At 39.2% G+C, this 27771-nt stretch overlaps 1 protein-coding gene across 1 annotated transcript in view; it reads right to left on the bottom strand.

Annotated features, from left to right (window-relative positions):
- The window catches only part of rims2a (regulating synaptic membrane exocytosis 2a), a 170845-nt gene that overhangs the window by 40123 nt on the left and 102951 nt on the right, over positions 1-27771 (bottom strand). The window contains exons 11-19 of the mRNA XM_034698543.1: positions 24317-24447; positions 23420-23591; positions 22017-22170; positions 20374-20400; positions 18607-18675; positions 16362-16500; positions 10597-10782; positions 8658-8764; positions 415-447 (exon numbers count right to left, since the gene is read on the bottom strand). Coding sequence (XP_034554434.1) covers positions 415-447; positions 8658-8764; positions 10597-10782; positions 16362-16500; positions 18607-18675; positions 20374-20400; positions 22017-22170; positions 23420-23591; positions 24317-24447 — 1018 coding nt within the window. The remainder of the gene's footprint in view (positions 1-414; positions 448-8657; positions 8765-10596; positions 10783-16361; positions 16501-18606; positions 18676-20373; positions 20401-22016; positions 22171-23419; positions 23592-24316; positions 24448-27771) is intronic.

A 27771-nucleotide genomic window follows, 5' to 3' on the forward strand; every position in this document is an offset into this window, starting at 1 on the left:
TAGGCGAATGTTTAAAAAGTTATAGATTAGTATGAATAAGTAGAACTCTGTTGATATGACTGACCTGTTTTTTGAGTTGAAATAATACTATGAATGCTTTCAAGTCCAATTGCAAGGAAACCCTAAAGGTGTGACCATGACCATGCGTCTCTGAACTGCATACACATTCTGTCCAGAGCACAATTTACAAAGAGTGCAAAATGACACAGAAGCTGAAAGCGCCATTTAAAGAACAAAAAAGAACGGCCCAAAAGAAAGGAAGCGAGCAAAGCAAGAAAAGATAAGACAATTGAGTTGAATGAGGGAAGGTGGGTGGGGTGGGTCAAGCGAGAAAGACGTACAGAGTGAATAGGAGTAAGAGAAGAAGAGGCTGAGTCAGATAAGACAGAAGGTGAAGAAGAAGAAGGGACAGACCTGAGTTCGTCCAACTTGGTGAGTCCGTGTCTTCTGGGATCACATCACAGAATGGACAGACACAGACAGAGGAGAGGAAGATGGATGTGAGAGGATGCACGAAGGGTAAGGGGGAGACAGAGAAGAAGAGGAAGAAAGGAGGGAGGGTGACGCCATCACCGTGATCACCGAGTATGCCAGGTTTTAAGGGTCAGGTGAGGGAGGAGGAGGATGAAAGGTTGGAAGGGAGGGACACAACACAACAACAGTACGACACAACAATGACAAAACAACGAGCACAGAACACATAAACAAAATCATAGAGTACACCAAGAACACACAAACTTCACCATGGGCACAGTGAGAAGTCAAAACAGAGCAAGAGGGTGTGAGGCTGGGATAGGCTGAGGTAGAGGCTAAGAGTTCAGTTATTAGAAATTAGAAAGGTAGGAAAGGTTGGGAAGGCAAGGTTCTGTGCTTAAAAGGAAAAAGAGCTGAAACTGTAAAGAAATGTTAATGTCCCGAAACAGATAGAAACTCTGGACCTCTGAAGATAAGCAGGGAGAGGGAGGAGAGGAAAGAGGAAGATAAAAGGAGAGGTGGATGTCACTTGAATCTGCATGGGTCTACTGTGGGAGGACAGCCTGGAAAAATAACATGAAGGAAACAAAAAAAACAAAAAAACAACACAAACTGAAAGCACAGAGCAGCGAGCACAAAAGAGAGCTGACTACTTCACAAAGTTTCAGCGCAAAATGTGAAACTTGAATCAATATTGACATTACCTGAGTCAGCAACAGTGAGAATTCATATGCATACACACAGGCACACACAGGCATCTGCTACTGTATTTTTCTCAAAAATAAAAAAAAAGTTATGCAACAGCTAGAGTAACTGCTTGCTTTCAGGCATCTCTGTTGGTTTCAATTACACCCCCCCCCCAACCCCTCTTTGTATTACTCATATCTTTCTCTTCTTCCGCACAGCCAGCAAAAACCAGGAAATATTCAGAGAACCTTTCCCCTCTCTGTCTCTCCAAAGATTAGCAGAGCTTTCTCTGTCTGCCTTCAAAAAAAAAACGTCAATGTGTTCTTTCATCATGTTCACAGACCAACATCTCAGATCTGGATGAGGTCTGGATCAGCAGTTAACTATAAACCAAATAGTAAGCGTGACCTCTCTTCCCACAATCCAGTTCTCCAACCTTCCTTTGTAATCTCCATTCTCGACCTGAACCTAACAAAACCAACAGTGACAGCTGGGAGGGTGAAAAAAGCCCATCACTATCAAGCTTAAATTTCATACCCCCTTACACAAAATTTGCATTTGGCTCAATTAGTACTCCATTAGGGTGAATAATGAAGTGTCACATGAATAAAAAGACAATGTGAGACATCTGCCTCACCAGCTTTCATCTCTTTGTGCCAGCTAACATAATCTCATTAGAGAGTCAAATGATATCAAGAGAGCAAGTGATTTTTTCCCTTTACTTCAGCTCCATCATGTAGGTCATCAGGATAGGGGAGTTATATATTAAGACAGGGATGGGAGCGAAAACTAGAACAAGACAGTGTAGAGAAGTCCTCTGTGGTTTATGGGTTAATATGGGATATCATTTTTAACCAATGAGACTCTAAGTGACAAATTATTCTAAGATAACAGGCCTCAGCCGTAAACTATATACAATTACAGACAGGGTTGAATCCATCCATTCATCCATCCATTATCTTGACCGCTTATCCAGTTTGGGGTCGCGTAAGGCAGTGTACACCTTAACAGGTCGCAAACCTATCACAAGGCAAACATGGAAAGACAGACAACCATTTACACACACACTCACACCTACAGACAATTTACAGTGACCAATTAACCTGGCAAGCATGTTTTTTTGTGGACTGTGGGAGGAAGCCGGAGTACCCGGAGAGAACCCACGCATGTCTGCATGGGTTTAGATCAGAGCTAACGAGGACCGCAGAGTGAAAAAGTTGGATATGAAGCCCACTATGAATATTATACCCTGTGCCATACTTAATATTTGGCCCAGCCCACATGGGATTACAAGATACAGCTATTTATTAGACATGACACAGAATACGAATATGTGTGCTACAGGAACACATTTAAATAAACAGTGTTCACAGTAGCAGAAGAATGACAGGAAATGAGTGGTGTATCCTGAAAAGTTCCTTTTTGATTACTTAATCAATGTATGCTTTGTCTCACAAAATAATCAGAATCATGCATTGTGAAGTTCCAGTTTGATTTAGAAAACAAATGGTAGCTAAATCTCTATATGTTCCACTGAACAAAGAAAAAAACCTATATAAAACGATGTTGATTATTCTACTTATACTTTCACTAACAGAAACTATTTTATTCTTAAGACTTGTGAAGAACTATTTTATTCCCAGCTCATTACATACCAAGTGCTTAGAAACCACCATATGATAATGTTGTGTTTCAAAAACACCTCAGTGACAGTTTTTATGCTGCTCTTTACTTAGTTATTAAACTCTGGTGATGTGAAGTTTTCTCATGTGTGCTCGCATCGTGCTCCTCCAATTCTCCTCTTCTGGTGCGATCCTCTTTCTTCTGAGCAGAAGTTTGGGATCCTCTGTGACACAGCAGTCACAAAAGTACTTCTGGTTTGACCGAGGACCGTGGTAAATTTATGGAAGAGTTTTGGGATGCATGTTAGTGTCTTCGTCCGAAGAGCTACAAAGTGACAGCTGCCCCTAAGAGTGACAGGTACACGTCATAAAAAGCTGATAAGTGTCATAAAGAGTCCACAGAAGCAAAAAACTCTGCGGCTGCTCAGCACCCCAACTTCTACTACACCCCAACATGCAAGAAGTTGCATGGGCCTGTTCAATGCTGCTTGCAGCTTTAATTCCATTTGGTTTAAATTTTCTACAAGGTACAAGCACTGTAGGCTGGTTTATTCACTATTATCATTGTAGCTATTACTTCATTTGTTTAAATGATATACAAGCAAAAAACACAGGATTATATTGGAACAAGGGCACAGCCGTGATTGCCCTCTTTGTGTTTAAAAATAACCTAAAAATGAACAACTGTGCAATCTGCTCAAAGACAGCTAAACAAATTGTGATTTTCCAAGATCATCTATTTCAGGTCATAGTCTTTTATACTTTTCATTTTCTTGCTGCTCTAGGTCCAGAGACATGCTGTTTGGCATGTGTGTACTTGTTAGAGGGACAAAGTCATTGACTGGCACAGGGAAATGTGAAGTAAGTGATAGTTTGGCTGTGTTTGAAATTTCAACCTTATAAAAAATCCCTGCTGAGCCTTGCTGGGCCTTGAGAAGCCTCTCAGTGTGAAAATAAAAAAGAATGTGATCAGGCTGAAAAAGAGGATCATGCCCAGCCAGTCTTTGCAGGATAAATAACAGTTGGAAACAAAGCTATGCAGACACAGGCAGTGATGGAGAACCAGGGAGTTTAAAAATAAATTAAAAACAAACAAGTGGAGGTAGAGTCACAGGCAGTCAGAGATGACTGATGACTTGCTGAAGTTTAACACAGCTTGAGCCTCAGGCAGAGGCTTTACAGACATGTCTAATTCTGTGCAAACATTCTGTGCACAGCTTCTCACATATAGAGAACAACTCTACAGCAGCAAACTGTGAATACCTCTATGTGCCACACTATGAAACATATTCACGCCCATGAAAGAGGCTATGCAGTTTCTGCTACATAACTATTCATTGTGTTAAATATACGTTGTGTCTAAAGACATACAAGCTTGATAAAACTTGCTGGTATTACATCAGTAAATTATATAAGAGCTAAACATATGTGAGGCTTTAAAGGAATAGAATATGTGTTTCCATGGTAGCAAATTAAGCTAATTAGAGCAAACGCAGCACCTCAAGACACGGCTAGAGTCATTACCTTAGCAACACACTTCATGTTTTCCTTCTCACCAGTGATAGATTACAACATCTCTTAAAAATTAACTACATGTCATTTGTGATGTGGGAAACTGTGTCAAGACACACATCTAAAAATAGATTATTTAGTTTAGTAAATTAGTTTTGTAACTGTAACAGATCAGAATGGTTTTAGAAACATCAGCTCCACGCTGCACTGCAAACCCACACCAATGAGGAAGGGAAAGAAAAGCAGACCAACTCTTTATGGACACTTCACTTTGGTAGAGCATAGTTAAGAAAATTAAAGTTATATAGTTTTCTGAGTTCATAAATAAGACACACAAGTTATTTTGAAATTTGGGAATGAAACGCCTTTTCAAGTCAGAATATTAATAATTAACCAAATTGTGTTTATTTATTTTAAAGCATTTTTTCAGAAATGCTTAATGCTTTGTTGGTTAAAAAATGTACACTTGCTTTCCAGATTTAATAATATAATGATATATACAGACATCTTTAAATAATAGTTGTCTCCGGAGTTAATGCTCAGGTTACAGAATAAAACAGGACTAAGCAGTTTCAGTGCTTTGCTCAAGCAAAAATGGTGGAGGACTAGGTGACTGACTCCTGACAATAACTCACAATCTGACAACATCATAACAGCATATGAAGAGGCTGACCATTAGGTGGTAGCATATCTTTTTCTTTTTTCTGTGACCATTGTGTCAGGACAGATTCAATGTGCTGGTTACTGTTCATGGACTCATATTTATGGTCTAATACTCTATCAAAGTGAAATAATGCCTTTAAAGGGTCACAAACCCACACCCAGACCAACCAACCAACCTGTGAGGGAGGGATGTGGCTGTGCCCCTCCATCAGGATCAGAGCCATTCAACCCTCGCTGCTGGTCCTCCCATGTCACTTCTATGGTAAGACACACATGCACACACACACACATACGTACACCATACATGTGTACAAACACACATACACACTTGATTTTCAAGTTACAGAATTCTTGAGATTATCTAGATGAAAAGTTTGTAAGTGCAGAAAATGTTCCTTTTTAATTTAATAATCTTTTAATGCACAGTTGACTTATTAAATCCATTATTCATATGTATTGCACTGATTGAGGGTGCTAATGGTAAAAGTGGTTAGAGCCAACAATGTATTTTCCTCTTCAGCACTGAAATCATGGACAGCTCCTCATCAAATCAAATGAATTTGCTCCATCTGCTGGCCAGCAGAGGTAACAACTTGCAATGTTCTTGAATCAACAAGCTTATACACTGCAGTATTTCTATAGCATTCTGAATTGGACAAGATATAGACCATGCTAGGCTACTTTTATTTGATACAATGGTACAGTGCTTTTTCTGGGGGTGTTTTTTGGTAAACTAATCCTACATAAATCTAGAGCTACCGATCTTTGTGTATGTGTTTAATAAGCTATATGTAATCCAAAATGAAAGGTGATTTCACAATGTAAATAATAAACTAGTCAGCACTCAGTACTTATTTTCATCAGCTTCAGCTACACACAACTCTGATTTTACTCTGCAAGATCAACTCAATAGAATGAACCACACTGAGAATAAATAAAAGATAGAATGTGGAATTTGGAAATTATGAATGAAGGACTTTATAAGTGTGCTAGGGCTCATAAAAAAGAAGAATAACCCTGAGTAGCAAAGTCACAAGAGTCACACATATTGGCACTTGTGTTGACCGAGAGCACCCACACAGCAAACTCACGCCATCACACTATGCAGAGAACTTGCCTTTCCTCCCATTTACCGGGGCCCCTTGGGGTTTTTCCTCCAAGTCTGCTGCTGCTATAAGGATAGATGGAGGCTCATGAAATGTTTGCACTCTGAACTCTTATACTGGTTCTTTAAGTCACAGTAATATGGCAACTCAAGGTACAAACACCCCGCTTTCCACGTACAAGTCACCCCACGAAAGTCACAACACACACCATAACCCTTTGTGTTGTACTGTACAATGAAGAGTAAATTGTACCAAGCTTTTGTTACTACACACCTAATACAACACACAACTTTCTTTGCCTGCCGAGTATCACCCAGTGCTCAATCATAACAGATTATTATAAAAACAAGTGTGGCTTTTTAGGGACCTTACACTGAGTGTTCACTGAGTCAGTCAGCCAGTTAAAACAGTAACAGCACCACACAGTCAAAGGACAGAAACACGCCAACAGATGGGAAAGTAGGAAGTGGAAACTGTAGGGAACCCAAGTATCTGCCAGAAGTCTGGCTTGTTCATTCAAGCTTGTGGATGAATGTACTGTACTCTTACTGCACATTATTTTGAGCTGAAAAAAATGTCTACTTGCTTAATTTTTATCTTGAGAAACCTGCAATTATCTTTTCAACTCTTCATAAATGTTCTTTTTTTAAACAAGTACTCAAAAGCAACACATTTTGCAGGGAAAAGTAAAAAACACACTTTGCTCCAGGACAGGTTCAAAGGCTGTTTCTGAAGGGATAAACACACCTGAGCGACCATTTTGGGATTCAGGGGATTTCAGCTCCTTGTCTGTCCCCTCTTAGGTATTGTCACACATAAACAGATAACATACAAAATAATTAGGTGTGTGAAAGCATGAGGTATGATTCACTTTCAAATCAGCTCATCTCTGTAGTCAGCTACAATCACAAACGTTTGCGTTACATAAGCCGAATGCTATACAGCTCTGTGGGAGGTACAGCAGAGGGTCAGATCAATACGTCCCCCACTGCCCACTGACTGCCAATTTCATGACAGGTAAAGCAGAGTTAGGAAAAAGGACACAAATATTAAGAAAGCAACGAGAGGGTCGCTGGTGGCCTAATGGTCTAAGCGCCCCACATACAGAGACTATAGTCCTCGTTGCAGAGGTCACCGGTTCGATTCCCGGCCGCAATCATATGCTGCACGTCTTTCCCACTCTACTCCCCACACTTCCTGTCTATCAGTAAAGGCTAAAACGCCCAAAAATATAAATTTAAAAAATAAAAAAGTAAGCAAGGAGAAGTGGGAAAGAAGTCAGACTGCCCAACAGAGCGAGAGAGAGAACTAAAGACTAAAGGGGAATAGACAAAGAGACGATAGATAATTCTAGACAGAGAAAGCTTCAGTGATAAAAAGATGGCACAAATACAGAGAAGGGCAGGACTGGGAAAGAAAGAGCAAAGAAGAAAGTGGGGAAGAGAGAGAGAGAGAGAGAGAGAAAGAGAGAGAGAGAGAGAGAGAGAGAGAAAGGCTGGTTGGCAGCTGTACAGAAGACAGGGGAAGCCCTCATGGACTCTGGCAATGATGAAATGGTTCTGGGAGTGCTTTGACAAGTTCTCCAGAACTGCTGGAGCTTTTCCTCCTCTTTCTTTCTTTCTTTCTTTCTTTGTCCCATCCATTCTCTCAACATTCTTTGTTTTACGCTGCGTTTGATTCTGAGACATGGGTAATATAATCGTTTCTCTCATCACAGTTCTTATGATGCACACCGCCAGTTGCTACAACACAAAACATTGTCAAAGGAGTGCTGAGGAACAAATGTGACTTCAAATGTCACTTTGTAGTCGTGAGGATGCGGGTAGTTCAAGCTATTGCACCTTAATCACAGCTCAAAGCCTCAAGCTTACCCTGTTTAATAGACACAGGGAGAAAAACATTATATTCCCTTTGGTGGAGTATCTCAGAAGCCCAACTAGCTACAACAGAGTGAGTCAAATTTGAAACATAAAAACACTGGAATAGGAAATACTAGGATCCACAAAGGCCAAAGCAGGTATAACACGAGGGCACAGGACACTGAAACTTCAACACAGCCACAACAGAGGGAGGTTTCATGGAGCACATAGCTAGCTTAGCCCCCAGTAAACCCAGCCACCTGCTGTTGCGGGCAGGTTTTTGACCATCAGAGTAGGGTGCTGTTCAACCAGCACTCCCAGTCTGAAAGACTAAACCCACACATTCATGTACAGACCTTCACAAGGCTCTGTTCCTTCGTCTCCATCTTCTGAGAGAGAAATGGAAAAGGAACCAAGTACAGATGTTACGGATGAACGACCCAATTAAACACCAAGAAAACATAAAACAGCAAAAGGGGGAAAAAAATGAATGTTTGATTTGATCTAAAACTAACACTAAAAGATTCCATCAACAAATGAGAATCCTCCTTTCCCAGTGTGATAATCAACAATCAGCTGTAAAACCATTGCATTTCTTTTTCTTCAGCCCCATCGGTTGGGCCACATCAATTCAGAGTACGGCATAGAAACACACTAATACAAAGACGCGCTTTGAGTTCCGTCTCCTTTCCTCGTGACCTTTTCACACAAATAAAATAAGGCAGGTGACTTACTTCTTTCTTTCCCAGTGGGTGGAAGCTGAGGGAGTTGTCGTCCTCGCCTGTTGGACATGGGGGTACTGGAGGGACTTGTCTGAACTGATCCACTACGAGGATGCGCCCTACATGATAAGAAGAAAAAGTTGACAAAGGATATAAGACATAGGTCTGAACCAGATCTGATGGCTGATGCAGGGCCTGGCCAGACTGCACCCACATCACAGTGTGCGGAAAGGGCTTTTTAAAAAATGAGACTAGCAATAATTAGCTTTAATGTCAGGAAAAAGCATTAGATTAAAAGGAATGCTTTTGACTGAAATTAAAAAATCAATGATATGATAGGAATTATCATATTTTTAAATTTCTATAATTTAAATGGAATCAGTCTGATCAGTACATTTTTGATAGATAGATAGATAGATAGATAGATAGATAGATAGATAGATAGATAGATAGATAGATAGATAGATAGATAGATAGATAGATAGATAGATAGATAGATAGATAGATAGATAGATAGATATGCACAGGAGAGATGCCAGTGCATTTGTTTAGATGAATAAATAATGAATTACAGCTGTTATTGTCAATATATTGGTGCTAGTTTAACATAACAATTTAACTACCTTTAAAAAGTATCTAAAAAATTAAAAATTAACTAACTTTAATTTAATTCTAAATTTACCATTAACATTACATTTTTAACATTACTTTGTTTAAAAAAATTTGGATTGAAAATTTTAGCTAAATTATAAAAAAAAACAAAAAACATGTTTCTCCATAATACAAAACCAATGCACAAAGCAAGGATGTTTGGCACATGGCATGGGTGTGGAGGGATACATCAACTGTAGGAAACTGAGCTGCAATAAAAGATGCAAGGTGTGAATCGCATGTATAGTCGACTCATCAAGCTGCAAGAAGAGAAGAGTTCAATGCAGATACAGCAGACCAGTGCGACCATGCATTCAGACTGTCCCCAAAAGGCTACAAAGCAAGACAAAAGAAGATTTAAAAAAATAATAAAACACAAAACAGAATGCCATTACAGGATAAACGGCACCAATGGTTAGTAATGAAGTCAAAGAAAGATGTCGGTACATTACTGCTATACTCACGCAAGCGTATGAGCAGAATGTTCCAAATTAAAACGAGTCAGCACTCTATCTACAGTGTCAGGACTGTTGTGCCCGGGACATGTGTAAGGAAAATACAGCACCAGTGCTTTTGGGGACAAAAACAGAAAGTGGTGAGGTGGGTTGTGGGGGGGGGGGTAGTTGTGAGGAGGTTGTGAGTAAGGTGAGAAAGCAAGGCATTGGGGGACGGTGAAGGGGTTGGTGGTTGATGTTTGTCTGGTTCATTCTGAGAGTTAGGAAGGTTTGGGGTGGGTGGGTGGCAGCTCATGGGACCGGGTCTGAACTGGTTTATTCTAACAAAGTTTCAGTTATGCAAACATTTAGAGGTAAAGCTGCACTCGAGGAGAATTAACCCTATAAGCCCTTTTGACTGGTAGCTTGATGTCTAGATTAGGAGGACAAATTCAATTGTGGACTGTATGAAAGAAAATATAAAAAAGGACTTCTTTTGATAAATCTGTTGCTACAAAAAGTAAACCATGAAGGGTCCACAATTGAGTTGAGGTAGGTTTTATAAGAGGAACTGGTAAGAACACAGGCTAACTACCTGATCCTTAAGTCGTAACACTCCTCACTGTCTATATTGCATCTTCTTTCTAGGACTATAATATAAGCTACAATGTATTTATTCAGTAGGCTACAGTTTGATGTTATTACTAAGCCAAAAAAGCTCTATACATATTTTGGAGAATACTTAAGGCTAGTGCTTGAGTCATCTCTCCCTCCAGATAATCTACACCTTACAGAAATGAATGTATATCTGAAACTTCAGTCTGCTCCTGTGCTAAGCTGTTTTACATCTCCGATCTGGGTCACACCTCGTCAAGGCAGGTGAGGGGGGGGCGGATCTCCCAGATGGCAGGGACGGCATGGACCTCATGAGTGAAGAGTCGTGCGGGCGTTCAGTGGAGCGCGAGCGGGATGTGGGGCGCTCTATAGTGGGTCGCTGGTCTGCAGAGCGGGACCTGCTGTGATACTCGTGTCTATCCATTGCTCCGTGGTTCCTACAGAGGTTATTGAGAGATAAGCAGGCACTCAGTGGGGCCAAGGCAGGGTAGGGACAATATGCTGGAAGGATGGACAGTATGTAGGGCATGATATCAGCTGCACACCCTTCAGCGTGCACACGTTCAAGTAACAAACAAGTTGCTATGCATGTTTCAAACTATTTTTCTTGTGCATCTTCAATTTTTGTTGTAAAGAAATAAGCAGGAAGTCAAGATAAACAGTATCTGTACTGAAGTTGGTGTCAAATTTGACACATTTCACTATTGTGGGAGCCTATCAAAAAGTTTCATCAGCTGATTTTTATCCAGTTATGCTGAATTGCCAATCAGTGTCATTTAATGACATTTGAAACACTAAATATGCACTAGAGCTGTCTTTTGGGGGGGGGGGGGGGGGGGGGGGGGTAAAATGCAAATATGGCAATTCTTCACTTATTTTTAGCATTACTGCATCGTCTGGTAAGTAGCTGAATTACCTTATTCTACAGGTGTGGGGTATATGGAAAGAAGACTAAGTGGATCCTGCAAGGGACCATGTGTTTTTTTTACATGGTGAGTGTTATAAAATGTTAGATGGTGTTAGAGGGTGTATTCCTTAGAGAAAGTGAAGTGTATTTTGCATTATATTTTGATGTTCAAGACTAAATCTGTTATTTCCTAAAAATGCACAGTCATAGTAAGAGTTTTTGGCACAATGAAGATGAAGGCAAATCTTGTTGATCTGAAGAGCTGTAGACAAAAAAAGGGAGGTGAGGTTTCTCGAAAGGCAAATCTGTGATAGTATACAGGGGTACTGTTGAGCTTGCAGTGAAACAAGAAGAAAGTAAGAAAACTGCATTACATTGCACATATTGAAAATATTAAAGCAACATTGGACTTAACCTTTGGCTGTGAATTGTTCAAAATGCAGATGTTGAAAGCATGCACTCTGTTTGGGAATTCACAAAACCTCCTCAATCCTAAGCCCATCAAAAGTCCTTACATTTTTGTGTTTTTGATTATGCAAACAATATTAACCAAAGCGTTAAACCATATTTCATTCAGGCGCAAAAGACAAGTTGGTGTCTGCACAATACACAAAGGTGGAAGATTCTCTTAAAAAGGCCAATAGACACCAAAAGACATGTTTGGTTCTTCTTTTAATGATAACTTTAATAATTAAAAAACAAATTACTTTACAGTAATTTAATTAATTTAAATATAGATTTATTATTCAATATTGTAATAGTCTTGTAGTGTCTGTAGCCTCTGAAGTATGAAAAATTGTCCAGTAGAGGAGAAATCCTTTTTGTCTCTGACATCAAAGCAAAGTCTCATCAGCCAATGATCTTGTGTAGCCTTTTAACACTATGAATCAACAGTTAGATTAACAGTCAACATCATTATTAAAGGGTTCAAACTGTGAGGCTGTTATTGTTGATAAAACATTCATTATATGACTCATATTTACTGTTGTGTTTTAAACTTCTCACAAGGAGATGCAACACTCACTCGCCAAAAGACCACACTCCAATACTCTGTTTTATCTGTCTCCCTTTCCTCTTTCACATGCCTGCTGTTTATCTGTTCTGCCCTCATTTCTCCTCACTTCTAACTTCTGCTTTTACTCTATAAAGTGTATCTGTGACAGACAGGCAGGAGAAAAATATATTGGATATATTATACTCCTCGTGGAAAACACTGAAGTTCTCGCTACTGTCCACTCTGGAGGCTCAAACAAAAAAAAAGGGGGTAAACCTAGAGAGTTCTCGTTAATGGCTATCGAGACTATAAACTGGGCCTGATGTCGAACCAAGCTAACCCTCAGGCAAACTTTGCGACACTTTAATAAAGTCACACAGGCTCTTGGGCGGGGTTCTGAGGACTCATCACTTTTTTCCTCCTGGAGAGGAGAGAAATAGCACAAATGTCACGTTACTCCTGACTGAAAGCCAGATGGCAGCAGGCAGAAGATTGAAGACGGAGAAAAGTGGAGTCATTTACAGCATTTGGGAGCAATGTGAGTTTCTTTCTTTTTATTGGTGCATCAGAATGCTGGCATGGATCCTGGAGGTGGATGGGTGTCAGCATGCTTAGAAGGGCCAAAGCAGCCCATTCTGGCCAGACACAAGAAGCCACAGGGCAAACACGGGATTTACAAAGCTACTGTGCAGCCCAGAGCAATGCATCAGAGATGCCATTGTACAGGTGTGCAATAAGCAGCTGCAAATAGCATGTAAAGTATGACAACACCAAAAATCACACACACCACTGATCAACATACTGCTGTTGGTACAATGTACATGGGTACATAAACAAGGACATCAGTGTAGAAACAGTAAGGTGCTGGCCAGTTAGTTGCTCAACAACCAGAATACATACAGCTGACATCAGCAACACATATATAGCTCTGAACCTCATCACTCAGAGGCAGTTGTGAAATATTATTTTACATCAACAACTTCAGAGCTGTGATGACTTTTTTACAAAAACAGATATCAGACGGATATCATTTTCTGTCATCACATTTACGGACGACGGATAAAATAAAAATAGACCAGGGACAATTTTGGGAGACCACAAGATGCCGGTTGCACAGATGCAGTGCATATCAATACCTCTCGTAGTCATAGTCGGAGGAGTAGGCGCCCTCAGAATAGGCACGGGCCATCCTAGTGGAACGCAGTAACCTGACTGCTTCCTCCCGACAGATCGGGTACACGCGATGGTTGCGGCTGCCAAAGAAATATCACAACTGGTGAGCATGGAATTTAGAAAGGGTAAGTGTCATAAAAAAAACCTGCAAAGGAAGCAATTTTGTAAACACGGAGTTGCGCAGTCCGTTTTCTGTTTACACAATTAGCCCATAGATCTAATGTAACTGTATAAAACTGATGCTTCTAATGGATCGACATGTTGACAGGAGAAACCACCTCTGCTGGACAAAACTTCACAACTACTGAACATTATCCTTTTTCAGTATTGCCATACCACAGTCACTCCTTCTTTGAATAAGATGAAAGACCAAGAGGAATGTGCTCACCTAGAAATCACACTAGTCCTAATAACACTGTTTTTGGATAATGAGAAGAATGAATGGAAATGACATGGGTAATAAAAAATAATAAGCAATGCTGATACAGGATAGAAAAGGTTTAAGACCCCAGACTCACTCATTTTGTCAATATACTGTGATTCTGAAAAGTTAACAATGCGTATATATTCGATCTTTATGCAGATGAAACATATACTTGAACACCACACTGATGGCATTGACAATGACAAGGTACTATACGTTATCCTCTTTAGTGCATCCATAGTGTTGATGCAAATAGGTGATAAATGTCAAGTGACGCAACAGTGAAAGAAAACATGCCAAAGTGTCAGTGCCATGTGTTCTTCACCCAAATGAAAGACTTCCTCAGGAGAATACAGGGGTTGTGGGTAGGAGTTGGGGAGGTGTTGGGTTGGAAAGTGGATTTGCAAGGAAGGGCTTCATGCTAGCTTAGTCAGAGTTCTACCTTGGGTCCTCTTGAGGATCATCACTAGGCTGAGAATGTCTGGTACGAGGTAGGGTAAGAAAATGGCTGCAACCACATGGAGGAAGGAGAGAAGACAGAGATGGATCTGAGATGGCAACCAAAGAAGAAGTCGAGGAGGAGGAGGAGGAGGAGGAGGAGGAGCAGGACAGGCAGACAGATGGATGGGTGAGAAAACAGAGGGGAGAGAGCGAGAGATTTCTCAAAGAAGCAGGATGTAAAGAGAGTGAGAAAGCTCATAGGAGAGGTTGATGTAACAGTTTCATAGAGGAAAAAACAGGCAAGGAAGATAAGGGAGGCTGGGGAGATGTCTTTCTCAGCTTAACCACATGGACAGATGAAAGTGGTACACTGATAACTCCAGCAGAATCCTGGAAGAAGGAGTAGTCTGGACACCTAAACCTGCGTGGCGTTTCTTCTCCTGGATGATCAAACAAGTTAAAACCATGCATATTTCATAGGATTTCATTTTTTCTCAGGCAATTTTAACACATTACAAAAAGTAGGAACATACAGTGAAAATGACACAAGCTTTGAAAAAAAAAAAGCCACAGGAGAAGCTATAGAAATTCTACAGGATGTTTCTTTTCCTCCCTTTTTAATTATTGTTGTTTTTCTGAGACAATTTTAAATTGACATATTCCCTGTGTCATTTTCAACTGTTTTCAATAAATAACAGGATACTGTTAATTAAAGCAGAGAAAATACATTCAAGTGAGCACTGTCCCAGACAATTTAGATAAGTGCATTTCCTGCGTCTGACACTGATTTAGGCCAAGGCTCAGAATATCAAATAAAGTTAATTGGACAGGGAAAAGTAGCTGCAGCCTGGCAGTGCCAAGGCTATGATTGGACTCTTGGAGCAACATTTTCCAACCCTCACAAAAATAAGTGCTGATGGAGGATAACTGACCACTTCCCCTTGACCACCTCTTCCAGAAAGAAAGTGAGATACATGCAAATACTTACACTGTATGCAGCACTAGGAGCACTGGCTCCTCATTTTTCCACATAAATGCAACCTATACTGAATCTAAGATGAAAAACCCTGTAGGTCCTCCAGAACAATCTAGTTTTAGTCAGTTCTACTGCTCTTGTAGGATTTTGCCTATTAAACAATTTCATTTTTAACTTAGAGGATCAAACTTTTATCAACTTGAGCAATGCTTATTTACTTTTATTCCTCTTAAGTAGTTTGGAGTGCTACTGTGCTCTGTACACTTGACCGAGGGAGCTAGTAGAAAAAGGTGCTTAGGTACTGTATATATATCCCCAACATTGTATCAGATTTAAGATATTTTTCCCAAGGACTGGAGAAAGTTGCTCTATCAAAGCGGGAATACCAGAAAGCACCTACAGACAAGGTAAGTCCTAAAGAATTCAAGGCAAATAGCATCATGCATAAGTGTATGCATGCATAAAAAACTCCCTGCATGTCTAGAACTCATCAGCCCCCACTTGTGCTTGTCAGCGTTTGATCATGCATGCCAGTACATGCATTCACTGCACACAAGTTTAAGCTGGAGTGTGTGTGTGTGTACCTGTCAGGTGAGTAGTTATCTTCAGACACACTGTGGTGGTCCACTCTAGTGGAGGAGCTGTACTGAGAAGGCCTAAGGTCAAAGGCTGGGTCCAGACTTCTGCTGTGTGACAGAAGCGGACTGTATCAGCCCCTATGTATTTCTGACACCACACACTTCCACTGCTGGCCAGGGGGGCCAATATGTCTATGTGAGGCATTTAAAGGGACTCGCAGGAGAAAATGCATCCCACAGAGGGGTGATTTGCAATTTGGCATTAAGAGTCCTTGTGACAGATTTGAAATTCTCATTTTCAAGAGATGTGCAGCTAATGTGCAGATTTGTTCAGCTAAGTTGCTCAAGCATATATTAGCATTCATATATTAGCAACCCCTATCAGGGTTATGGCATCAACCGTCAATGCAGGTTTGATAGTAAGAGATGTTATCAGGGTCAAAATCCATATCAGACTAAAAAATGAAACATTGTACACCCTGAATTCCAAGGTCATCCTAGTAGTGACCTGTGCATTAATTACCTGGAGGGAGGGGGAACACTGGGAGAGCGCGACCGCGCCCGATTGATATCAGCCGACCGAGAGCAGTGATTAGACGACATCACCTGCTCAGGGACCGACAACGTGGAGCTCTGGAAGTCTCTGCCATTCGGCCGGTAGTCTGTGAAAACAAGAGCAGACAGAGAGGGATGGTTCTGCATAAATCTTCTGACACCAGATACAGTATATCGCAGTTGTGCACATTCTTTTTTTTTGTCCTAACATAATACCCTGTGTACTTTCCATATGTTTGAGTGAGTGCATAGCAAAAATCTGGAACATTGAAAATGAAAATGATGACTGCATGTCACATATTCAATTTAACTTCATCCATCTAAGAAGAAACAGACTAAACTTTATCAAAGTTATACCTACCTGCCGAGGGACTTATCTTTTTCCATAAAGCTGACTCCCTGTACGCCAAAATTGAGCTCTAGCTTTTTATAAAGACGCATTGCTGTCTTTACATTGTGCATTAAACAGGAAAATAGCCTTTAAAAATGTGAAATAGTATAATGAATTTTCTTTGCAAGACTGATTAGTCCATTGAACTTGAAAGAGTTCATTACCCTATAATCAGACATGGCTAGCAGCTATAGTTAAGGTCAATGCTTATGACTATTAAACTTGATTGATATTCAATAGAGTGTAAAGCACATTAAAATGAGTTAAAGAAAACCATGGATTACATTTTTTTTAAATTAGGAAAAAATGGAGGTAATGGTAAGAAATAGTGACCTTCACTTGAGGAAGTTGGACATATTAATATCATTATGGTTTCTTTTTGACAGATGCTAGCAGTGCAAAACTGTTAATGATCTATAAGGCTCTTTCAAATTAACTACTCAAATTTTGAAAAACACAGTCATATACTATTACACTTACTATTCTATGATTTATTTTTACATATTACGGATAGTTTTATTAAACAAAACCAAAAAACAATATTAAAATAAATAATGTGTATCCTTTTCAATAAGGCATATGATATTCAATATTCAAAATACAGGACATTTCTGCAGCAAGTCCAAGCCAAGCGAAAAAACATGAATGCAGAGCCAAAATAAATGTTCAGGGTCTCCTTTGACATGCTGCGTGAGTACAGTCAATTAAGCATAAATTAGCATATTTCTAATAATTACTGTGATGTCACTTTAGGCCTGGGCCTGCTGCATCAGAGGAGATAGGTATAACATGTGGATAACAGGAGGAGAATGTGCCATATTGCTGATGCACACTTAATTTAATTAGTGTTTATCTATAAAATACATCAACATATATCATCCTGTCGTATTTAAAGTTGATTGTGTCAGAGCTTTAATGCAAAGACTGCAGGATAAACTGGCATGCAGTGGAGCTTCAGTAAAGAAGAAGGGCATGCAATCAAACTAAGCAAGGGGGCATTCCCTTCACAGTGAATGAAGTGAAGGGGGCTGGCATGGCTAGCCAGAGAGTGTCTGCTGAGAATGTTAAAGAGGCTGGAGGAGGATTTCCTTCAGCTACAGTATCATCAGTGAGCTCCTGCTGATGGCTTTCCTCTGTCCGTCTATCTGTCTGTCTGAAAAGTGTGCGCCACAGTCACTAAATCTCTGCAATACATTTTCTATTTGTGAGTCACCCCTGCCCCCTTTCTGTGGCTTTTATCTCCTCATAGAGATGTATAGCACTACGTCCTAAAAGAAAAGGACAGGCAGCTGTCTCCGTTCAGCAATTTACCAAATGCTTTTCCGCAAACACTGCAAGAAAGGAAGCATGACTTTCTACCTTTCTCAGTGTTATGCTCTTTCAGTTCTAGATTGCCATTTTACATGGCCATGTTTCACTTTTTCTTTCCATCTTTGTCTGAAGATCTCTGCCAGGTAACAGCTCTGCTTCTCCTTTTTGGATGTGCAGCGTGGGTGTGCTGCTGAAGTCTTGTGAGTACAGCAGAACAGAAACTAGCAGTGCAGAGGCAGACAAAATCTCTGTGCTCCCTCTCCTTGCTGCTGTTGCTGATAGGCTGCAGCATTTTAACCTGCTGCTATGGTATATAACAGTCATTTGGAGCTTTAGGTCTGGCATACATTTGAAGGGTAATGATATGTGAGAGGTTATCTGAGTTCAAACATAAAAAAGAATATATAACAACTAATTTCAACTTTGCCAATTCCAGTTTTTAGATTCCACTAAGTTATATGACCAAGTGTTTCAGCAAGCGCTGTATGTTCATACAACTTCAACAACTTACCTGTTATTACTCCCACACCATCTTCACAATCATAGTCCGAGATTTCACTGTCACTTATCCTCTGGGATCCTTGGAGAAGAAAAGGGAAGAGAAATAAGGGGGGATCAAATGTGGAGAGAAGAGAGACACAGAGAGTAGATCAGAGTGGGCCGTTTTCATTCCCTTGTTGTTCTATGAACCAACGCCTACCTGGTCAAAATGTAAACTGGTTCAACTAAGCTGATTCCAATATGATGAACATCAACCTAGCAAGGATTGCTTTCAATTATTTATGTGAATATACAGTGGTGGAAAATAGTTTTTGGACACCCTTAAAATTTTACACAATCTCAAATATTGTCATGAAATATTTCAGGAAAAATCTTATTTGTGTTTCAAGCAATAGACAGACACAAACAAATACAAATAATATCTTATTTTCTTTATTGTTTACTAGAACAACTAACAAAACTAAATTCTTGACAGTTTCAATGTGTCAGTTCTAAACATTGTTGGTATCAAAGTCAACAAATAACAGAGAATGTTTTCAAAACTGAACAATAAATAATAAACCTGGCTGTGACTGTCCTAAAAGAAACTGCACTTGAAGACCTAAGAGTGATTCTCAATGCAATATATCACAAATGCATGGGGTGTCCGAAAACTTTTTTCCACCACTGTATAGTCGACTGTGATAAATAATGCTGCAGTTCACTGCAAATCTCTGACACATTCAATCATTCAATTTACATGTGAAGGAACTGATACAGCTTTACAGCTCTTCCTCCAGTTGCCTTATCCCCCCTTCTTGTCCCATCTCTTGAAAGTATGACCCCTCCCCCCCTACCGCTTTCACCATTCAGTCAACTTAAATCAACTGGACACATGTGCCTTATCAGAAATGACAAGTGCTGCACTCTGGCACTGCTGCTCCCAACCCCTCATCTCAGTTGGCTTGAGACTTTTTACAGCTGTCAGCTCTTTCACCTCACACTTACACAAACACCCAGAAAACCATCTTGGTTGGGGAAGCAGCCAGGGCTTAAGTGTCCAGCAGAAAGAGTACAGTGAAGCAGTGCTTCATAAAAGAACTGGAGTCAAGTCAGCCACCGTATGTTTACAAGTATCTGGTCATAGCAGGGGAAGTGTTATTTACTGAACTATTATTGGGTTTGGTAAAATGAAACAAGATGATCAAATCTTTCTTCTCTTCCGTAAGTAAACACAACCCCCGTTCTGGATGATGAAGAGAAGTAAGCAAAATATCACACAGGACTTTAGGGTCACTTTTAGAAACGTATGCACATTCTAGACACAAAAAATGAAGCAAAGCAGAATGGGCTGCAAGGTTTGCCAAAAGTATCTTGTGCATTTTTAAAAGGGGAAATATTGATATTGGGGGACAAAATGATTCATGACAAAGGATAGGCAAGTGGTCAAAATAAAGGATTTTTTTGTATTCATCAATTAGCTTTCGGTTTTGCAGGGCATGGTAGTGGCTTTCAGGATGGGATTGGGAAATAGTTCATACGTAAACAAACAGAGAGGGAAGGACCACTGTGCCCTAAATCTCTGTTTCCTTGGAGGGTGCAAATGTGCTATAACCTGAATGGATTTCAAACAAGTAACCAAAAACATTAACAAGAGATTCTCACACTGAAATTCATGTAAGGCAGCAGAAACTTGCACCCTTCATGGAAAACAGAGCAGAGAGTCAGGGAACAAAGATGCCTCTTTAAAGAGGAATGGAGGACACTCAGATGCTCCACAGAGCAGCACTGCCGTTACCTGAGTTGTGTGAATATGAGCCTTTGTCTGTGAAAGCAGAAGCAGTAAGGTAGAGATGATACAGGTGACAGAGATAAAGATTACTTAAGTCTTAACACTTGAAGAAATTAATTGACCTGATTTTAGCCTTTTTTTCTTTTTTCTTTTGTTATCATCTGCAGAGAATTTGTAACCTTGTCAGTGCTATATAAATATAGTTTATTATTTTTATTATTATCTGTCTTAGTATTCTTCTTTGTATTATTATTATTATTTCTCATAATATTAACATTCTCATTATTCTCATTACTCTCATTGATATTACTATCATTATTATTATTGTTATTATTATTATTATTAGTAGTAGTAGTAGTAGTAGTAGTAGTAGTAGTAGTAGTAGTAGTAGTAGTGAGTAGTAGTAGTTTGAGTTAAACACAACGTACTTGTGCTAAACTGAAACCACAACTACTTACTAATAATGATGATAATTTTTTTGTATTTTAATGATGGAAAATGTTCTCCTTATTTTATTTTCAGCACTTTGTAACCCTTTTTTGAGAAGTGCTATATATAGTTTATTATTATTATTATTATTATTATTATTATTATTATTATTATTATTGTTATTATTATCATTAATAATAATAATAATAATAATAATAATAATAATAATAATAATAATAATAACATATTATGTGTATTATTATCCATTTTCTATATCATTTTTCTTATATTGTCATTATTGCAATTTTCATCATCGTTTGTATTATTATTATTTATTTTTTTTAGTGAGTAGTAGTAGTAATAGTAGTAGTAAATGAGGAAATATTTGTGTTGTTATAAAATAAAAATAATGCACTCATGAAAATGCTGTAGTATCATTGTAAACAGAGCCTGATCATTGACTTTCCTCAGAACCTCAGGAATCAATGAAGGTTATTACAATTGTCTTATTTGACCCACATGACCCTCACATGGTTAGACCCACTTGTATGCTTGGTCTGATAGCATATCCAGCACTGGTGAGCCAGATAATAACAACAATGTCCTTAGTCTCACCACACGAAAGGGACACCTTTTTTATTGTTAAACTATTTTTGAACTTTTTGAATGGGTCACTTATATTTGGTTTATCTTGTTAAGCATATGCTAAACTTAAAAGAACATAAAGAATCAGAATAAAAAGGGGAGAAAGCTTGTACTGAGATCCACCATGACAATTTCATTCACTATACACATATTGTTTGATTTGCAACATTATCTAAACTTAATGTGAACCGTTATGCTTGTGATTGTTCAATATAGGTTAAGAAGTACAGCTATATACACTATAACGTCCTTGTATCTGGTTATAGTATTGGGATTATCTTACTTGATTTCCATCAGTCCTAGTATGTTTGTTGACATTTTTTTTTTGTTGCCAAAACTGAGACATCAAACACCTAAACACTTGTGTAATTCATGTACTGCAGTCACAAAAAATTGTCAAGTATTGTGATAAAGAAAACATGCTGACCCAAGCCTTGTTGGCATCTGTGAGTGTGCCCAGAATATTTAATATCTCTCTGGGTTATCTTTTCTCTGCGGAATGGAAACTCTTATGCTCTCTTCACTGCAGATGTCAAAAAGTACAGAATGTGTTCAGTGACAAAGGGGTTACGTACTCTGCAGCCGCCGTGTTGGACTCTCTCCATGGAGCTGCCTGCGCTGTGTGTTCGGGGAGGCACGTGGTAGCGGGATGGAGGACACATCGTGGGTTTGTAGCTTGTACCAGTGTGGCTCGTCATCCAGAAGAGCTGTCTCTAGTTCAATGAGGATCTGACAAAGGAGAGAAGCATGGTCATCATCTGCGTATAAAAGTACCAGGCGCTGAGTGTGTCTGTTTTTTTAAGTTACGTCAATATGTGTAATTATTAATCTGATTAATACGTAGTGCCCTCATGTTACAGCGTGTTATGTGGTATTAAAAGGCCATGATATGCACAAATACTGTGGAAGAATACACATTGAAAGTACAAGTAAAACATGTTATTGTCATAAATATTCATTGAGGCACAGACAGAGACAGGACCTTAAACTGGTAGACTAATATGCTACAGTCAGGTTGTGATAGCTGGACATATCAATGATTGTGTTCCAGACCTTGGGATGATATTGAAAAAGGCATAAGTCTACAAGTTTACAAACAAACCAAAACTATTTCCAAATGTCATAAAAATATAAATGTGAACACCCATATCATGTGTAAATGTTATAATTCATAATTCAATAAGGCGAGAGGAGGTAAAGAGCTACACCTTTTTTTGTCTTTCATAAGCATCATCAGACAGCCATGTGAATGATGTCACTTTAAATCTTAAAAAAATGGAAATTTAGCATACACACAGGAAGTACCAGATATTTATTGTCTAAATGTTTTCATTTAAAGATATATAAATACAATTTTATGACAAATTGATGTATAAAGCTGCACCAAAATATGAGAAATAAAGCGTTTAGGCACCTACTAGAATGAATAAAACAACTCTGATTTTACCTTTGTAAATTTACATATGTTGTATTCAATTTTAATCAAAAAATTAAATAAAAAAAATAAGAATCTTTAATGTGAGATTTTTCTTTCTCATATCATACTTTTATTTAAATTGCTAAAATATGTTGCTTTTAAAAAGTGTGCCACTGTGTGCATACGGTAAGGAGGGTACCATCTGAGCCTAATTTTGAGCCAGGATATCCCTCGTAATGTCTCTAACTTAAAGAATCTTCTCCCAAGAAAGAAGGAAAACATACAGGAAATGTTCTAAATGTAAAAGAAGCAGCACAGAAAAGACTGCTGCGATGCTTAAAGCTCTTACAGTCAGGGTTAATCCCAAAACCTCATCTACCGCCTTGTAGATTTGTATAGTTTTATAGTTACAGTCATACATAACAAACAAACAGATATCCATGTGCATGTTAGAGAAGGACCGGACCACTGAAATCTTGAAATGGTCAGAGCATTATGAAGGGCCTGAGCTAACTAACAGAGGCCACTGTGTCCTTGATGAGTGGGCTTTGGGTTTCTTACCTCTCCCAGGAATTCGCTCTCCTCTTCCCTCACCCTGGCTTGGTCCCACAGTGTGATCTCCAGCATGCGCTCCCGAAACTCTCGCCGGTGCACCGGCGAATACATAAAGGTCTGGTTCCATTTGGGCTCTAAGGATTTCTTTACCGTTTTTGTTCTCCTCTTGCTTTTGTCGCTGGAGGAACAATAATTCAAACTGTTTTTATTTACAACCATGATAGAGAAGAGCCACGAATACAAATCAATAGCACCACACAGCACAAAGCACATAATAGATCATGCTGTTGATGAGGATGAGATGGTAAGATGAAATATTATCTAGCTGAAAATATCCACTTAGTACATCCAGTAAATATCCACTTCCTGTCTTTTTCCACAGTTCATAAAAAACACTGCTCAACAAAATTGCACAACCACCAGAGTAGCTTGCGGTTATGGCTCAGTGGTTGAGTCGGTCATCTTTCTATCTGAAGGTTGGGGGTTCGATCCCAGGTCCTGCTGTCCACATGACGGAGTGTCCTTGTGCAAGTCACTTAACCCCAAACTGCCCCCGGTGGTTGTGTCAGCAGTGTGTGAATGGGAGTAGTTAGTACTGATGGACGCTTTAAATAGCCTCTGCCATCAGTGCATGAATGTGACACGCAATGTAAAAGTGTTTTGAGTGGTAGAAGACTGGAGAAAGTGCTATATAAATACAGTCCATTTAGCCCATTTACACGCCATATATATTCATATAGCCCTTGAGAGGCTAATGCCTACAAAAGATCCATGTGATATCACATCATATCAATACATATCAACCAGTTCACACCACTAATATTCAGTCTCTTCTCAGATGAGTTACATGATATGTTGTTAGATGATTAGGGTTGTGGTAACAGTAACTGTCTCAACTCTTACCTTCTATCAGGGAGGAAGTAGATTTTGACGTAAGGGTTCCTGGGCCGGCCATCTTCCCTGGGTGGCAGGTCTTTGGCACCCAGGATTGTGACGATGAGCTGATGGCCCACTTTGTCATACCATAGTTTGACCTGCAGGAAAAGAGGAGTTATAGCCTGCTGAGAGACTGTTCAGGGCCAATAGGACTAACACTATGCAGAGGGTTTAATACAGGAGAAGACAACTTCATCAAATCAGAAATTAAGTAATTGACTTAATTACAATATCAACACGACATTTTCTTTTTGCTACAGGAAAGAGTCTTCTTCTGTATTCACCCTTTGGGAAAAAGAATGAGGGTGTCTGCCTCTTAAGATGTTGTCAGGTCAGGTCACATGCTTGGTGTGCAGTTAATCACATATTCAGTGCTCATTAAAACATGGACTTAGTGTTGAATGCTAATATGATGTGAAAATGCAAAATATGTCAACACAGCATTATACTGTGATATATGAGGTTGTAATCCTGATGAGTGTTCTTTCATTAAAGGATGTTTCTGTTGATATGTGTTCCTCCATGTTCTTTTTTTGTATTGTTGTTGTTTGTGTTGCTCTTAAGTTTGGTGTTTTGAAGCGTATGTGTTTACGCTTGTCATTAAAAACTTCTCCTGCAGGGATGAATAAAGTTTATTGAATGGAACTGAATGCAATTGGCCTGAATGTCACTTCCACTGGAGCAAACTGAAATAAAATGCTCAAGGCAACATGCTCTAAAATCATTAGTGTGCTCAGTAGAAATATTACAGTATACAAGTGTTGATGTTGCCTCTAATAATACTCCCTCACATATTCTCCAGGCATCAACATAAAGAAATCAACCATGCAGTTGAGTGAGGAATTAAGGACAGGTCACACTGGAAGGGAAGTATGGACTTCAAAAGAGAACACTTAGAAGAAGACACAAACTCAAACTGAAGCCTTGATAAACTTAGATGAAATGAAAAGTACAACTTCTAAGCTCTTGTCCATACTTCTTCAGAAAAGGTTACACGGAGAGCCTGCACGGTTTAAAACTACCAGTTTCACATGCAGCAACGCAAGAAAAAGCATTCAAGACAAGTCAGTAGATTTCACTGGCAAGAACAAACAGCAGAGGGCTTTTTAGGAAAACAAATTGTACCAGATAACGTCTTAGCTTTTTGCCTCTCAAGATTCAAGAAACTCCCAATAATGACTAAACTGCTCTGTCTTTGAAGTGGTAGTCTAAACCATTCATAAAAAGACTCATCTTGAAAACACAAAGGTGTTTTTATGCTAGTTTTCAGTGTTGTAGTTGAGTCTTGAGTTCTCAGAGTCCAAGTTAGAGTTCAGTCCAAGTCACCAGAGAAGATTCTGAATAACAGTCCCCATGAATAATATTCATCAATTCTGTTGCGTAGGTAACACTGTAGTTGTCCAATAAACTCAAAAATAAAAGCAACCTACTGGCTATTAAACAGAATTTCAACTAACAAAATGTCTTTGACACACTTTAGCTTGCTAACATTACCACTAGCTTGCTAACAGTACACTCACTTGTCTGGGTTAATCCTGGACGGTTGTCTGTTTAAGTTTGAACATGTTCCTGTCTTCTCCTCAATGGTTCTTTTACATTTGCACATTTTGGACCAACTTTAGCTTGCTAACATTACAGCTGGCTTGCTAACAGTAATGTGATCAACAGTCCAAGTTGGCTTTAGCATCTCTTTTTTGGGTTTAAGCCCACAAACAAATACTAAGGGTTAGGGTTAGGCATAAAGACCACTATAGGTTAGGGTTAGGGATATAGTCCACTGATAAATACTAAGGGTTAGGGTTAGGCATACAGACCACTGTAGGTTAGGGATATAGTCTACTGATAAATACTAAGGGTTAGGGTTAGGCATAAAGTCCACTGTAGGCTAGGGTTGGGGATATAGTCCACTGACACATACCAAGGGTGAGAGTAAGGCCCGGACAGATTTCTGTTTAAGTTTGAACATGTTCCTGTCTTCTGCTAAATTATTATTTTACATATTGCACATGTTACACTGCTCTTGGTTATAATTACTGTAAAATACCTGATTTGTAGCACATGCAGGTGGGCACACGAGCCAGCCCTTAATCAAAAATGAAAAAAATAGCGGGGCTAAAATATCAACAACATTAAAACAGTCTAATCATGGGGTGCCAGTGGCCTAGCAGTCTAAGTGCACCCAATATACAGAGGCTATAGGCCTCGTTGCAAAGGTCACTGGCCATTTGCTGCATGTCTTTCCCCCGCTCTCTGCTCCCCACATTTCCTATCTCTGTTCAGCTGCTCTATCAATGAAGGTGCAATGCCCCCAAAATATAACTTTAAAACAGACAAATCTAACCAAAAGAATAAGTCTGAGTCCTCCTTAACATCTTCTGTGTTCTCAAGCAGCCAGTGCCTGAGGCCAGGTAAAAGTACGAGTCATCAGCGCTGAGTCAAGTCAAGCCTTCAGGCCTGAAAGTCAGTACTTGGAGTCTGAGTCCTGGACTCGAGTACTACAACACTGCTAGTTATACTGTTCACGATGTCCAGTAAATATGATTAGAAAACAAATGTAAATGGTTTCACATCATGTCCATCCATTTAATAGTCAATTTACTGAAACATAAAACACCAACACAAACACCAATAGAAATCAACGTATTGGAATGACACGTGACAGATAACTTAAATCATTTTACTCCATATCAAGAGTTTAGACCCTCCAAATTTCAAAAATCTTCTGCACACTCTTGCAGAATTTTTTTTTTTGAGGGTACTCTTTACCAAAACAACATAAAAGAAAACAGTTTCAGTGAGGTTAAATTACAAGCAGGACTGTCGCAAGCTACCTTATAGAAAAAGAAAAGAAAGACACACTGATATTTTAAAGTGTGAACTGTAAGAAAACCTTGGACTGAAGAAAAGCCTTCAAAGCTTTATTCAGTTTGATGTCTGTTATTAGAGAGGTACAATTTGCTTATATGTTTTCTCTCATCCTGAGGGAAAAATGCAATTTTTTTTTCAACACAGGACAGTGGACTTGGTATCTTTTCACTGTAACATGAAATTATGGCATGAAGTTCAACAGCCCAAGCTGTAATTAACATTGTTTTAACTAGCACAAAAGGGTTCCTCCTGTAGATGACTGAAGGCTTTGAGTTTGAAGACCTGGGTTTCATGTCACACTGAAATGAGAAGTCTTTTGTCCCAAAGTATTTCAGGGAGACACCCTCCTGCATTGCCAAAGTTACTACATGTGTGACACAAGGATCACTAAAGTGTGGTGTAAAATCAGGCAATGGAAGAGTGTCTCTTCAAAGGTGTATAGATTAGTTGAGCATGCACTTGCTAGAAATAATAATGTGAATGGGTTAAAATGAGTTGTAATAACTCTCCTCATAACAGTGATACCAAGAAATCAAACTGAAGAAAAATGACAC

This window comes from Notolabrus celidotus, chromosome 12, assembly GCF_009762535.1.
Source record: "Notolabrus celidotus isolate fNotCel1 chromosome 12, fNotCel1.pri, whole genome shotgun sequence".
NCBI lineage: Eukaryota > Metazoa > Chordata > Actinopteri > Labriformes > Labridae > Notolabrus > Notolabrus celidotus.